The 16,066-nt window shown below is 43.5% G+C and overlaps 2 protein-coding genes across 5 annotated transcripts in view; both read left to right on the top strand.

Moving 5' to 3' along the window:
• Nucleotides 1–2,143, top strand: part of LOC117738725 (fibrocystin-L-like) — a 38,861-nt gene extending 36,718 nt beyond the window's left edge. For all 4 annotated transcript variants that reach the window (XM_034544800.1, XM_034544799.1, XM_034544801.1 and 1 more), the window contains exons 74-77: nt 84–235; nt 344–490; nt 1,027–1,180; nt 1,460–2,143. In XM_034544800.1, coding sequence (XP_034400691.1) covers nt 84–235; nt 344–490; nt 1,027–1,180; nt 1,460–1,692 — 686 coding nt within the window. In that variant the 3' untranslated portion in view covers nt 1,693–2,143. The remainder of the gene's footprint in view (nt 1–83; nt 236–343; nt 491–1,026; nt 1,181–1,459) is intronic.
• Nucleotides 2,144–2,785: 642 nt separating this feature from the next.
• Nucleotides 2,786–4,473, top strand: gdf6b (growth differentiation factor 6b). The gene is made up of 2 exons (XM_034545499.1): nt 2,786–3,131; nt 3,581–4,473. Exons 1-2 carry the CDS (start codon nt 2,786–2,788, stop codon nt 4,471–4,473), a joined length of 1,239 nt encoding a protein of 412 aa, XP_034401390.1.
• The last annotated feature ends 11,593 nt before the right edge of the window (nt 4,474–16,066 follow it).

Raw genomic sequence — 16,066 nt, 5'->3', positions numbered from 1 at the left:
ATAGACTAATCGATTAATGATTAATATCTAATATGAATTCCAGGATTTCTGTCACATTTCTCTGTTCTCCTGTGTCCTCTCAGATGAGGAGGACTTCGCGCTGTTGAAGAACATCTCTGACGATCTGGGTCAGGCAGCCGTTTCCGGCAACCTCAGTCAGTCCATCGGCTTCAACGTCTCTTCCATGGGCATCATCCCCCCTCCTCCTCCGGCATCTGATCCCAGCTGGAATAAGGTGAACGCCAAGACTTCCCCATGACAGCATCTGCGTCGTTAAATCATAATCACAAATCATATCAGCCGTACTCACTGGTTCGCTGGTTTTTCTGCCTTGAAATTTCAGGAGGCCACGGAAGAAGTGACCAGGGAGGAGCCGTCGGTGAGCTACGTGTCCAGCGTTAGCAGCCTGCTGCTGATAGAGGAGCCGATAGCCGGGGAGTTTGTGGGTCCTCTGCATCAGCAGCCCAGTCTGATGGCTGTGGACGAGCAGGTGAGGCACCGCACGGCAGGGAAATGACACAAAGAGTGAATTATAGCAGCTCAGGATGAGATGTTGCTATTCAGACTGGAGACCTTTGTTGCATATCATCGCCCTCATTTCCTGTCATCTCTCCACTATTTAATGTAAAATAAATACCCCCCAAAAAAGCGTGGCTTGTCGTCTTGTTGCTGGTTTTCTGTCCTCAACCGGTCCAGTCTTCCCATTTTAGTTACTGAGTACAGTCCTGTTTTTTGTCCAAAGAAATGCAGAATCTTCCTCATCTAGAACCCTCTCAGAAGGTGCTAAGGAGGCCTTCTTAGTCGATACGACATCGTATTCCCCTTATTGGTCAAACTAGATTAATTAAATGTCAACAGAATGCAACGCAAAGAGCTAACCCGCCATTTCAGAATTAAAGTTATCAGGATCAGGTTTGAGCTGACAGCAGGAATAGAAACATCATAAAGTGGTGGATTAATCTCTGGAAAAGAGTAGAGTCAACACTGCGCTAACGTAGGCGCTCCCTTGTGTGTTGTTGTCTGCAGGGTAACTGTGTCTCCGTGGGGGTGACGAGTCTCGCCGTCACAGCCAGCCTGAAGGACGCCAGTGGGAGCTCCATAGATGGACTGGAAGGAAACGCCACCATCCTGTTCAGCAACTGCTGGGCAAACTTCACCGACCTGTCCATTCAAGACAGCGGTACGTCTGCGTCAAAAGTTCTTGTTTCTAGAGCTAAAATAAGTAGTCAATTGACAGAGAAATAATAATTTCAGATTTGATTTCAAGCAAAGAAATGCCAAATAATTTCCAATTCCAGTTTCTCAAACATGAGGATTTATTTTCTCCCTTTTCCACAATTGGAAACTGAATATCTTGGCGTTATGAGCTTGTTGCAATATGACACATCCTTCATTTTCACTGTGGTACAAAAGACACACGCAATCCAAATCACCACAATAATGACTCCTATCCCTGCAGGCGAGAACCTGGTCATGGTCTTCACCCTGAAGAAATGGGGCGCCAAGTCTCGCACCTTCTCCGTAAAAAACACTCCGACCACCCAGATGCCGGCGTCCACGCCAGCCATCGCCACCACCACCACCGACGGGAGCCTCTTCAGCTCCACCCCCCCCGTGTCTGCCGGCAGTCTGTGTCTGGTCAGCGTTATCTACGCTGTGGCCTGCTGCTCGGACGGCAACCTCATTTGCTAGATAGTTCTGTGAAGTTGAGAGTTTTCTTGACACTTGTCACGACTAGTCTGCTGAAGAAAAAAATATATATTTTGAAATATATCATACACATGGTTGGGTTTTCTTTTTGCGGGGTCAATTTACACTTTAAACCAAAGAATATGGCTGGGGTTATTTCTCAAAACTCATAGTTAACCAAAGTAAAAAATCCAAAGCACCCACCCCTCCCCTCTGTTAGGGCTGTGTGTTTCTATTTCTTGCCTTCGTCCTATTATGTGTATAAATGTCTGTTTGATATGGTTACTCTCAGGGTGTAGGATACAGATATAGATGTTCTATTGTAAAACAGGTGCAGGTACTTAACAACATGCAGGAAGATATGAAGTTTACAATTTTATGATGACTTAAAAAAAAAATATATGTGTATATTTTCTCTTTTTAATAAAGTCTACTTGTCATTGATGAACACATATTCATTGCATCCGTGTCTTCCTTCATTAATCATGTCCTTTTCCTAATGCTGGGGGAAGACTCTGTCCATGGTGCTGAAGGCAGCTGATTGGCTGAGAGTCTTCCTCTGCGGCAGCAGCAGGTCGATATGTCCGCGCCCCACTAGAGGGCGGGCGACCCCGTGCTAAATCCTAAATGCATCCGTAACGGAGGCACAGCTGCCGCGGTGTAAACGAGTCCTGCTTGAACAGTGAAAAACGTCTAAAACTGAGACAAAAAAAAATACAAAAAGAGTCATTTTCGTGGTGTATAAAAAACGTTTTCGTGAGCGTCCGCAGGAAGTTGAAGAGCGTCCTTTCAGCGCACATCTGCCTCCCCCGGGAGGGAGGGGACGGCCGCCGGAGGAACAATTAGTTTTACAGCCTTAATTTGCGCCCTCCATTAAACGATAACAGCACAATGTGGGCGTGTTCTCCCCACCTCCCTCTTTTTTTCCTAAAAACTTTTACACCGCCTGTCCTCGGGAGCTGTGCGCACTTTTGCGGAGCAGCCACTTGCTGCGGAGTGGATGCAGAGTTCAGCTCCGGCTTTGCCCGTGGTCCCCCCCACCCCTCCCCGGTCCCAGTGCTCAGGCTCCGGCTCTGATTCGGGACGAGACCAGAGGATGGATCTCTATCACGTCGCCTCCCTCTGCGGGGCTCTGCTCTTCGTGTGGGGAATCCCCCGCTCGCACACTCTCGCTATCTCCCCTCCGGCGGCCCCGAAGAGCAGCAAGGTGTCGAGGACCTTTGACGGACAACAAGCCTCTAAATACTTCAAGGAGTTTTACGCGCCGCCGCACGTCGACAGAAACTATAAAGCGACCTCTAAAGACTCCGTGGAGCCGCACGACTACATGCTGTCTATCTACAAGACCTTCTCCACGGCGGAGAGGCTGGGACTCAACGCCAGCTTCTTCCGCTCCTCCAAAGCTGCCAACACCATTGCGAGTTTTGTAGACAATGGACAAGGTATGTGGAGGCTTTACAGCGCGCGCGTATGCGTGTGTGCGTGTTTGTTTTACCGGTGGCGTGGGGACTCATATAACTTTTGACAACATTTGGGGACTCACTTTACTTTTGTGGACAAGATGCAGGTCCCCATAACGTACACCATTACACTTTAGGGCGAAGACTTGGGTTAGGTTTGGTCAGGATAAATCTCCAGAAAATCAACGTAAGCATTGTAATGTCCACTAAAGTGATGGAAATCCAACTGTGTGTGTGTGTGTGTGTGTGTGTGTGTGTGCATGTGTGTTTGTGTGTGTGTGTGCAGGTAGGGTTGATTGAACACCAATGACTCATACTTTTTCTCCCACATTAATTCGGTGCAGACAATAGTGGGATTCCGCATCTCTGTGGTATGCACACCGTCCCCGCGAGAATGCGTCTGACCCTGCTTGCTTTAATGCTTTCCACAGATGACCTCCCACTCCTCCCTCTGAGGAGACAGCAGTATCTGTTCGACGTCTCAACACTCTCCAAAAAGGCGGAGGTGCTGGGAGCTGAGCTCAGGATATACACCAAAGTGTCTGGGAATTTCAGGATTTCGGAAACAGAGCCCGTCGACGTCCAGCTCCTCTCCTGTCACGACCGGCAGCTGCTCGACTCCAAAACGCTGGACTTGCAGGACGCCCAGAGGCCGAAGTGGGAAGTGTTGGACGTGTGGGAAATATTCAAAGAGCAGCAGTACCTGAGCCATGGGAAGCATTTCTGCCTGGAACTCAGGGCCATGCTGGACAACCCGGAAAGGGAGCTGGACCTGCACCATCTGGGCTTGAACAGGCACGGCAGGCCCCAGCAGAAGAAGGCTATCTTGGTGGTGTTCACCAGGTCTAAGAAGAGGCAGACCCTCTTCAGTGAGAGGAGAGAGGGGAGAGCGTTGTTGGGTCTGGAGAGGAAGGCCAAAGAGAGGGGCCCTGGTGCCAAGGCCAGCAGGAGACGGAGGACGGCGGCATCCAAGACCCGCCACGGGAAGAGACACGGCAAGAAGTCCAAATCCCGGTGCAGCAAGAAGCCGCTGCATGTTAACTTCAGAGACCTGGGCTGGGACGACTGGATCATCGCCCCACTGGACTATGAAGCGTACCACTGCGAGGGGGTGTGCGACTTCCCCCTGCGCTCCCACCTGGAGCCCACCAACCACGCCATTATCCAGACTCTGATGAATTCAATGAACCCCAGCAACATGCCGCCCAGCTGCTGCGCCCCGTCCAAGCTCAGCCCCATCAGCATCCTCTACATCGACTCAGGAAACAACGTGGTCTACAAACAGTACGAGGACATGGTGGTGGAGTCTTGTGGCTGTAGGTAGTAGTGTATTAGTGCTTCACCTTGACCCGCTTCCTTGTCTATCAGGGTGAGTGGGAATCCAACAGCATTACAGTCCGTGTGGTGACGAGGCTGCACCTGAAATAAGGAAAACTTGCTTCATTTATTTGACAAGAAAAACGTAGCAATGATTTTTATCACCATGCACCCAACAAGGTCAAGATTAATACCTCAGACGTTTGTTTTCTTATTTTTTCTGTATGTTCTGGCCACGTAAACACTACAGTGATTGCATATTCATGAATATACGATATGATAAACATGTTGGAAACTATATATTTTCTGTTACCAAATCAAGAAAACTTTTAAAAAAATTGTTCAACATTTTGGCAAATTCCCTTATTCACTTTCTTGCGGAGAGTTAGATGAGAAGATTGATACCACTCACCTGTCTGTATGCTAGCCAGCAGCTGGTTAGCTTAGCATAACATCTTGAACAAACCAGATATAACACGTTCATTCATGGGATTTAGAAGTGCTGATAGGTGGATTGTGTTACCTTTGGACAGAGCCAGGGTGCCTCCTGTTTCCTGTATTTATGCTAAGCTAAGCTAACCACATCCAGACTGCAGTGATATCAAGCTTCACATATGATTCTCAGGAGGAAAGCAAATAATTTCCGAAAAAAGAGACACATTAAATATCCCCCATTTAAGGAAAGTTCATCTTTTACTCTTATGAAAATGGAGAAAAAACAATGGTATCATTTTACCCCCCACTGTTTGGCCCTTGCAACACAGGCACTATGTTAAACCTTTATGGACTGCTAGTACTACGAAGAGTTACATGAATATGAGCATTAACTATATGTGATGTTAGATTCAGACTGCAGTATATCTTTTTAAAAGCACACCCAGTAGTAAAAATAATCCAGGTACACAACTGAAACCTTAAAAATATGAAGCCCCCCTACCGTCAAAGCAGCCCAGCAATGTCATCGCCCTCCAAAACCAGTCAATCCATTTTAATTTAAGACAACACGTTTGCTGCCTGTCTCTTCTTCTACTATTATAGAAACTGAAAGACAAAGTTCAGGTAAACATTTTTCCCATAATTGCCATATTAGGTGACATATTTTCCAGGATTCAAAAATCTGATTTTCAGCACTTGACATGGCCTACGACTCAGGGAACGTCCTTGAGTGCTGGAGAGAATGTGAAGTCATTTTTTATTTATTTTTAATCACATTGAACCACCGATTCCATTTCCACCGAAAAACCAGCGCAGGGTTTCTCGACAGTTTACTTTTTTTCGTTCAGGAGATACAGAATTTTGTCTGCGATGCACTGATGTTCAGAGGTACCGTGTGTAAATATTTGGAAATAATAATTTATGTTCTATGAATAAGTTATTTTATTTCTTTTTTTATTGTTCACTTTGTTCCGATACAACTTCCAGACGGCATGAGTCACACATCTGGATGTTCAGGTTCAAATAAACACATATGGGTAATGTTTTGGTAATGAAACGTGACAGCTATGTTCTGGTCACAGACTGTGAAATACTGAGGTATTATCAGTGTTTTTGTTGTATATATACATAAGAAATAATTATTCACCAAACAAAATAACCTTGTATTTGTTTGTTGAACTCTCTTTTTCAGGCTATACTGTTGTTTAAAACATTAGTAGCACATTTTAGCCTCTTATATTTTGTTTTGTATTATTTACTGGAATCTGAAAATAATATATTATACTGATCGATACTGACTGTCAGTAAGATGAATGGATAATTCAGTGTCATCTCTTTGCTCTCCTGCAGCCAACCTTATTAAAGCGGAAAATTAATTGATAATGTATTTTTACACAGTAAAATGATCAGTAAAATTGTTTAATCAAATTAATCTATTCTTATAAATTGTCTGAACTGTAAGATGTGTAGAGTAACAGGCACATTAAAATATCTTGATCTTAAAAATGCTGTTGTGGAATTTACTAATACTTTTTTGGTCATTTTACGCAATTCATCACTGCTAATACTAATATTAGTTATGGTCCTGGTTTTAAAGTCATACTCTTAATTTCACTCTTTTTAATCCAAATTGCAGAACAATCAAGTCAACAGTTTCTATAATGTCATATTAGTCTAGTTAGTGAACTAAACTATTATTACTGTACCTTTAAATTATCTAACTTTATCCCTGCTTGAAATTTGGTCTTTAGCATTCACAAAATTCACATCAAAACAAACTCATGCATGGGTCTCATTTCTATTTATTAATTAGAAGAAACAAAGGGGTTAGCTTAGCTTAGCACAAAGGCTGGACACAAGGGGAAACAGCTAGCCTGACTCACCTACCAGCAGCTCTAAAGTTCACTAACTAACACGTTATATATCTCATATGTCAGAGATGTGTAAAAACATCCTCAGTAGCTCATGTTCCCACTTCCTTTCTTTTCTGTCCAGCATGTGTTGTGTGTATTAGTGGAGAGATATCATGTGGTAAACCTTAGAGGTGCTGGTAGGTGTTTTTGTTAACTTTGGACAGAGCCAAGCTAAACTGTTTCCCTGTTTCTAGTCTTTATGCTAAAATAATCTCTCTCAACAAGAACATGACTAAGCATATTTCCCAAAATGTCAAACTAATCCTTTGAGGGTGGAAAATATCTGTTATCCGTGCCTTTTGCCAGACATCCTATCATGAAAGTGAGGACTGCTGTTGTTGTTAAAGGTACAGTGCACCGAGACCGCCTGTGGATCAATTCAAACGAGTGGTCAGGAGCTTAGAGGCTCGTCGGTCGTCCTCTCTGGTGTTGCAGTGAATAGCGGGGTGAGTGACAGTTTGCAGGGTGAAAACAGGGTCAGCAGACAAGAGCGCCATCTTCCCTGGGTGGGCTGTGGTTCTGTGTGTGTTGGAGGTCCGGGGGAGGGGGGGGGGACACACACACACAATATGTGACACACAAATTGGTGTGCAGATGTAGTGACTGCACCCCCCCCCCCCCCCCCCCCCCCCCCCCACCACCACCACCCTTCAGTCTAGAGCCATACTGAGTCCCCCTGCCTCACAGACAATAGCAGTCGAGGATCTCAACATCAGATTAAGCCTGCCTTTTCCTCACTGGGGTCAAAGGTCAAGTGGGGCATTGTCTCTGTGGGCTGTGGACATTAAACCTACGTGCACGTCCCCTTAGAAAAGGGCGACAATCTGGAGGGGAGGGAGGAGGGCGACGGGGAAGGAATGCGCGTGATGCTCTCTGAGGGCCGCGCTGTCATCCCCCCCCCCCCCCCCCCCCCCCCCCCCCCCCCCCCCCCCAAACAACAAGGTGAGATATAAAAAAGGGGCGGCCGGTTTGAAGCAGCTGCTCTGAACAGCCAGCGGAGGACAAAAGACCGGAATGTTCAGTCTCTATGGCGGCGCACGGAGGCGTTTCTGCACTGTGGCAGATTTGCTGCGAGATGGAGAAAACATTTTTCGCTGGGGAAACAAAGTGGGGTGTAAATCGGGTACAGGATTTCGACAGTTATCGGAGAAGGGGGGGGGGGGGGGGGTCTGGTGACTGGGAGCTCATGTTTTTCTGTTTTCTTGCTGAGTTTTTCTGTGATGTTAAATGTTTCACACATGTCCCGAGTGCAGTCAAGAGGAAAAGAAGGGATAAGGAGTGAGCTCAGAGGCCGAGATCTGGAACAAGATAGTTTACAACATGTGATGTGTGTCCAAGAAATGGCAAGACAGAAAGAAAACTGAAGTATTTACTCGATGTAATTCCAACACGTGTCTCCTTTGTTTGCTTTTAGTCGCCGGCAAAAGTGATGTCTTGTCATCTTGACCTCTGTGTTTGCTCTGGTAAGCGCGAAGGGGAAATCCTCTCTGTGGAGTCAGACGGCCCCCTGACTGACATACGAGGGAAGTGGCTTGTTAACTCGCTCTGTTTGTTGAGCAAACTTCAGCGACTTCATCGTCTTTTTTGCTCTTTTCACGTTTTGCCTTCCCGCGATTTCCCTTTGATTTTTGTTTAGCTGTCTAGTTTAAAATTGGGCTAAATGGGATGTAAAAAGTGAGAGGCAGCACCAAACCAACCAAATCTAAATTTGAAGCAGGCCCTAAATAAATGTTGAAGTATAGTCATGGAAAGGCTGCAGAACAGTTTTTTTTTTTTAGATGCAACTTATGAAGTACTTTCGTGTCTTTGTAGGTATCTTTGTTCGATCTGTACTACATTACAATAAGAGTAAATGATATACTCATATGCTTGTTTGTACGGAACAATGAGCTCAAACTAATGCAGTCTAATGACCTGTAATAAATCTGACCTTCATTAAGGACGATAATTTTATTATTTGGAGGATGTATTTTCTTTGGGTGGCCTTAACCCTCATTGATATGAATGGAGTGGACACAATAATACAAACACCTGTGTAAAATGTAAAAGTAGCCTGGGATTTAGAAGATTTGGGCAAAAAGAACCACAATTAAGTTTGTTTTCTGACTGACGTGGACTCAGAATAGAAGAAGGATTACACAGTTGAGTGAGAGAGCAAAGTGCTGGTGGAGGAAGAGGAGGAGGAGGAGGAGGAGGTCAGACAGGTGAGTGCTCTCTGTGGGTCAGTGCTGCTGACAAACAGCGTCTTCTTGAATGTCTCTTGGGACAACAGAAGCCCTCTCAGGGTTTGGATGTGTGTCTTTGTTGCGGTGACATTCTATAAGCACACGTCACAGGTAAGTGACACACGCACACACAGATCTGTCACTCGGCCCCTCATATTATCTACAATATACTTTACACACAATGTACTAAACGGGTATGCTCTATTGTAATCTGTCTCATCAAATGATTTTAACCTACATGTTGCCGTGTGTAAGTGTATTCATTCAATTCTTTACAAATTGCAAGCACAGTTAGTTTGAGGTGTGCAGTTTTGGATTTGACTCGTGACACTTCTCCACTTCAATCAGTAGAAACTACAACCCACCTCCCACCTATAAATAAAAAAGGAGTCTTTAGGCTGCTTTCTTTGTACGTTTTGTTCATTTTTGAGTAAACAAGTATCTACAAACTAGCATATTATCTTTCTATTCATTCAGAAAAATAATCTTCCAAGCACAATTTAACTACAAATGCACTTGTGTGTTAAAGAGTTTATAAATGACCAGATAGACAAGAGAAGTATGCTTTGATAACATTCTTTTCATCACTTTAACGTCGATAGCACTGTTGACTACAGATGTCTTTTTTTATCCTGCAAAACCCAGACAAATCCCGCAGGCCTAGTGTAACCAATGGAGAAAATGTGATGTTGATTATCTGCAGTTAAAGCAGCAGCAAAGCCCCGTTTCCCGTCTTGGTTTCCTGCTGGCACAATGTCACCAAAAAGCAAAGGAATGTTTCTTACTAAGACACCGGTTGTGAATGCAATGCCTATATTATGGCCACTACCGTCCAAGGTAATCCTGTAGTCTAAAGCATTAATTCTAGTGAACAGATCAGGTTTTGACAAAATATTTTCTGAGAAATACTCCAACAGTGACTCCATCTGATACTGAGCCACCCCTTCAAGAATTATGTCTAAAGAGAAATTGAGGCAAGCATGAAGGAACTGTAGGCTGTAAAGAGATGAATTCATCTTTAAACCACAGATGGATAACTTGGGTATGTGGGTCTGATTGAAACTGTTTGTTTTCAATCAAACCCACACGTCAGAAATAATGTCCACTTAAAGACTGAACCCAGTGGGTTAGCCGTTTTAAAAAGTATAAAAGTTCCCCCAAGCAGTTCACAAATACCAGAATTGCTGCGTATGAATTTGATTGTTCACCAAACTGGAATGTAAACAAGTATCTTTCACTGGGACTTAATAATAAGTACTGGTTTGTTTATTCCAGTCAGTATTTCATGCTTAACTTGAGAGTGCAGTCCAGTAGAACGTTTTTCCAAATCACTACCAACTGTAGAAACAACACTACTTGCCATACCACTTCCACGGAGTTGAGCAATAATTAAAGCGCAAGCCCTTTGACAAAAATGTTCTTTAAACATATGTTGAAAGCTGATGCCTACAGCGACCTTGTGCAGAAACCAAGTTAAGCCTGATGCTAGGGTAGAAACTGTGATCAATTCTTTATTGGGTTATCGAGGCCTGGCAAGGACAGCTTGACAAGTGAAACACAGGAACATTCTTTCATTCGTTGGCGTAACATCAATGTTGTAGACTTGTTTGCATGGAACCAGGAGAGCTGGACCAGGGGCTCATCATGAGACTGGCTGAACACGAAGCGGGACTTAAACAGCTCATCGAAAGCCCCCAACAGGAGCTGGTGGCTTGGCAGTACATTAAAATGAATTACAATTCTTCAAAACTAATTTATTATAACATTAATCCTGGTGGGTAAATGTGTGTACCTGTATACAATGTCATGTTTGGGCTTCTACATTACATTGAAACATACCACGCTGAGTGCAGCTAGCTATACATTTAAAGTTCCACTGGAGAAAATGTGCACTTTAGTGTTACTTCAGATCTCTTTGTCACATAGTGTTTGCATTATTTTGCAGGGGGAATTGTTGGCTCAACAAAAATTGATCATCAACTTTATCAGCCTGCCCAGCATGTTGATTATGTGTCTGAAGCGCTTGGCCAGAAATACCGGTACTTTTCTTCCTCTTAAAGTTCAAAGACAGGAATTAGATTTCACTTGTTAAAACTCAAGTTAACCCATGTGAAGCCTCATATCGGTAACCTCTCTATCTCTATCTGAACACATGTATACTCTGGAACACATGTTGTGTCTCTGCACTTTGAACAAGATCCTCTGGTTTCGTTCCCATGCTTGGTCTTTCTGTGCTCTCCTACAGATTGTGGCTTCGGGCGAGGGTTTAATGAGAGGGCAGCTGGGGCAGATCCACATTTTTTTGACATGTTAAAGATGCACGTTATCCACAACACCTCGTAATGGTAACGTTTTATGGAAATGGGAAAAGTCCTGATACCACTCCTTCTCTGAAGAGGATCAAGGCCAGCAGAGTGTGTGTGTGTGTGTGTGCGTGCGTGTGTGTGTGTGTGTGTGAACATTTTAAAGACAAAGTGCTTTGAGCTAAATGCTAACGCCTGCACGCTAACATCCTCACAATGGCAATGCTTAGCGTTTTAGCATGCTAACAATTGCTATTTGGACAAAAATACATTCTGTACTCAAGATGGTGCTAAAAAGAAAAATTACGGGACAATCCATCCAATAGTTGTTTGTTGCCAAGGCGTCATGGCACTATAGAGAATAAGTCAGAGGATCACCAAAGTCACGATGATTCATCCTCTGGGGACCACGAATGACTACATGCATCCAATAGTTGTTGAAATATTTCAGTTTGTTGCCATATAGTCCAAAAAATAAACAAAGAAAAGGTCAGAGACATCCTGAGGCTTAGTCACTACTATAGGTGAGCTTCTAACAACACTGGAGCCTACATTTCCCATAATGCAACCAATAGCATTCCTCAAATGTTGTCGGTGGAGCCGCTGTAACCCTGACCGCAGCAACAGTCCACTGCGGTCAGGGGGTGAGGGAAAGAAAGAAAAGGGCTCCAGCTGCATGGGGGGGCGGGGGAGAGGGGCACTTTGTAATCCACCAGTAATAAGGAATACAATTAGGGGGAAAACATGGGGCTATGGATTGTGGGGACCTAAATCTGTTTACACAGTCACATTGTGGGGTCTTCCCTTCCCTTTTGGGACAAAATACACTTCCCCATCACATAAATCGTTACATTTCAACACGAAGACTTGGTTTAAGGTTAGGGTAAGGTTACGGTTTCTTAGCGATTATGGATAGGTAAGTTTCCAGAACATGTCCTCTAAAGTTATGGAAACCCGACTGCGTGAGCATGTATGTATGTTTGTGTGTGTGTATGTGTGTGCCCCATCAGTCAGGCCTTTTGGCAGCAGAACAAACCGGGCAGAGCTTCTAGCGGGTGTTCCCCTCTTCTCCTCTCCGCAGCCTTTTACTGTCACACAGGGATCTAAATGATGAGGACACGCAGAACATGCAGATGTTTGCAATATCTCTCTAATATGAACTCTCCCATACGGACGCACCTGGCTCTGATTTGTCTGAGATAGAGCATGTAGCGTGTGCACTTGACATCAGCTTCTTTTTTTTCTATTTTATGTGTGCAGAAAGATACTTAAAGGAAAGAGAGAAGAGAAGGAGGAAGGAGGGAAGGTGGGAGGGAGGAAGGGGGTTGTAAGTAAAAACAGAGCAACTGTCGCTCACATGCTAGACACAGAATGATAATCAGGGCCCCGGCTGCTTTTGTACATGAGCAGCTTTGGTTTTGGGTGACAGCGCTGGTAGTGTTGTTTTACAGTCAGTCTGCAGTTGGAAATAAAAACCAGACGGGGTGGGCTCCACAGCCAAAATCAGCCCCCCGGTAATTAAAAGTGCCTGCTGAGAGCTCTTTACTACACGCAGCCAGATCGCTGATCATCACTGGCCACATCACATCAAAAGGAAATGACACAGGACACAGGGCGAGCCATTAGTGAGTCGATTTCCCCAAAAAGATCACAGGCAGCCATTGGGCGGTTGATTACCTACAGATTGTCTGTTCTTTCTCCACCTCTCCACCGCAGGGAGTTACACTGAAGCCTTTTTTTTTAATATCCTCCGAAAACTCCACAGAGGGGAACTTTAACGCCACAACAATGTGATTTGATCCATCCCCAGAATCGTACATATTCAGATTGTTGTTTGCGTGCCAATTATAGCCAGAGTCATAACGTTGGTCAAACAGCAGCCTCTGTGGCCACAGGTGGACCGATACCGTTCTTATGTCTGTGCAGTAAATATGAAGCTATACAGCCAGCAGACAGTTAGCTTAGCTTAGCATAAGGTCTGAACAGAGGGAAACGGATAGCCTGGCACTGTCTAAATATTGTGTTAAACCTTTTAACTGCATAATTTCAAAGAGATAATCAACCTAAAAGCGAAACTGAAACTAAATTGTTTTTGCTGTGTGCCATCTTCATTTACTCTTTAACCAGTAACATATAGACTGATATTTACACATCTGAACAGAAGATCACATGTGTGGCCTTTATTATAACACCAAAAGCATTCAAATAGCCCTTGTGGTTGCAGAGATAACCCCTTTTTAGTTTGGGTATGCAATTTTTGAGCAGAGGCCTAAAAATACATTGGTTTTATCAGTTGAGCTGCTATCTTTGAATGCAATGGCCTGCAGAAAAACAGTCATTTGTATCACTGTGTGAGTTGATGTCTATAAGTATATATATATATATATATATATATATATATATATATATATATATATATATATATATATACATATATATAGACGCAATAAAATTTAACGAGCAAACTGTCATACCTATACTCCGGGTTTAAAAACACAACAATCAAACACAACTGGATTGGCAGTGGTTCAAGGAATGACATTCATTTTGAAGTCCATTTCTGTGAGTCTGAATAATACTGTCATCAACTTATTCAGAGACTGCCGACAAATACATGTATTCTCATTATGTTCTAGCTTTGTGTTGAGTAAAACTTAAAGTGAAGAAAGGTTTCAGCTGAAGAGTGAAGGTGAGAAGGGGAGATGGAATGAAAGAAAGACAGAAAGATTGAGCTTTTGTACAGATTTTTAAAACCTTCAGAAAAAGTCTGACAGTCAGAATATCATCAAACCAAAACTTTTATAGCGTTCCTTAAAAGGTGACCTTTTTGAAGAGAGAAAAGCGGTATATTTTATGAGCCCTTCTTTCGCCGAGTGTAAAATCTTAATCTGCAAAGAGTGTTCAGATAAATGTAGTAAAAAGTACAATATTTCATGTGGTATGAATGAAACTATTTGACAACTGAGCAAACAGAAAAAAAAAAAAAACGGGTAAGTGGATTATCTGAGAAATATTAGAGTTTTTTTCTGCTGTGGATGAAGAAACCTGCAGTTACTGTCCTGGTGACTGGGTTAAAAAGTGTGATCCCTTTTTAACCAATAAACTAAAAGCTCTTCTTCAGACATTCAGTGATGCTCTGAGGTTTCTGAGCCCCGGTCAGTTTTTTTCTGAACACCTCGTTAAATCAGTTGCAGGTGCAATCAGCGAGACAACGCCGCTCTCAAACCTCGGCACAATCGGCCTGCGTACTGTAATTTATTCCCCTTGAAAGAACTGCGGGGGCGAGTGGCTTTCGGGGCAGACAGAGAAAGGGGGAGCCGAGTCTTTGGGTCAATAAAAATCAAAAAAGCAGTTATTGACTTTGAAGCCCTTTGCCGTTTGAGGGAAACCTGAACCGGGGCCGATTGTGGAGAGTCGCTCCGGTTGAGGCCGGAGAGGAAATGCAGTGTGACACTAACAGGCCGAAGGAGGAAGTGTTGATGGACTGAATTAAACAAGGGAGGGGGGCGGGCGGGTGGGTGAGTGGGGGCATGACACTAATGTTTTCCATTGACCAAGACGGAAAAGCCCCGCTGCTATGCCACACACACACACACACACACACACACGCACAAACAGAGTCATAGATTCATGCATTTATTCACAGGGAGCGTTTCCCATGCATACTTTAAGGACAACATACACTAACATTTGGTTTAAACTGAAGCTTGAAGAGTGATCGAGGGGTTAAAGATCCATCCTACCAAACTGCTCCGGTGCAATGTTTCCCAGAGCAGTTTGATTAAAGAATAAAAACGACCATCAGTTGCCCGGAATGAAGGAAAATAATAAAAATTTAAACACATTTCAGGCTACCGTGGCTCGAAGGTACACAAGCTGTCTGTTTCCAATTATGGCTCTTAAGCAGTTTGAGGAAACGTGTGGTAACTTCAAGAGGAAATATTTGACATGTCATGGACGTGATAGAGGAGCATTGTACTTTGTGTAAACTGCTGGCTCTGGGTTTTATCTGCTCACAGAAAAGTGAAAACCAAGACCGGTGAATGTGGAGGAACAGGAGCACAAATGTGTTCCAATCAGCACTTTCACCTGAAAAGTTCACGTATTTGACAAAAATGCCCTGAAATGACGTAAAGTAGCTGCAAACGTAAGAGCCGAGGTCAAAGGTCAAAGCTACAAAAAAAAGATGCGAAAACTAAACTAAATATGCAATGTTAAGGAAGTGGACTGATTTTACTGATTGTATTAGATGATACACAATAAAAATTACAGAGAAACCATGAATTCAAGGCAATTTCATAATATTGGTGTGATGGACTATTCTATTGTAATGAAGATCAATACACAAATACATTTTTGGACAATCTGTTGAGCAATAACTGTGATTTTCTTTGATCCGTGGAAAGTAGTCATTGATTGACAGGTAATTTTTCAAGCAACTCTGGTTCCAACTTCTCAAATGTGAGGATTTTATCTGTTTTCATCTGTTTTTGGACTGTTGGTCGGACAAAACAATTAATATGAAGACACTATCTCCTTATGGAATAACTTCCTTATTATACTTTACATACTGCATAACTGTGTTTGGAGACATTTCCAGCTAAATAAGTGAGTTCTTGTGCGGTTAACTTGTTGATTGATTGATTAAAGTTTGTAAAACGTTGTGTTCACACTGAACAGTTGCATGTTTTTCGTCCTTTCTCCCTCGGCCTTCATCGGCGTGA

Source organism: Cyclopterus lumpus, chromosome 11 (genome assembly GCF_009769545.1).
Source record: "Cyclopterus lumpus isolate fCycLum1 chromosome 11, fCycLum1.pri, whole genome shotgun sequence".
NCBI lineage: Eukaryota > Metazoa > Chordata > Actinopteri > Perciformes > Cyclopteridae > Cyclopterus > Cyclopterus lumpus.
This window is presented reverse-complemented; position numbering and strand designations above follow the sequence as displayed.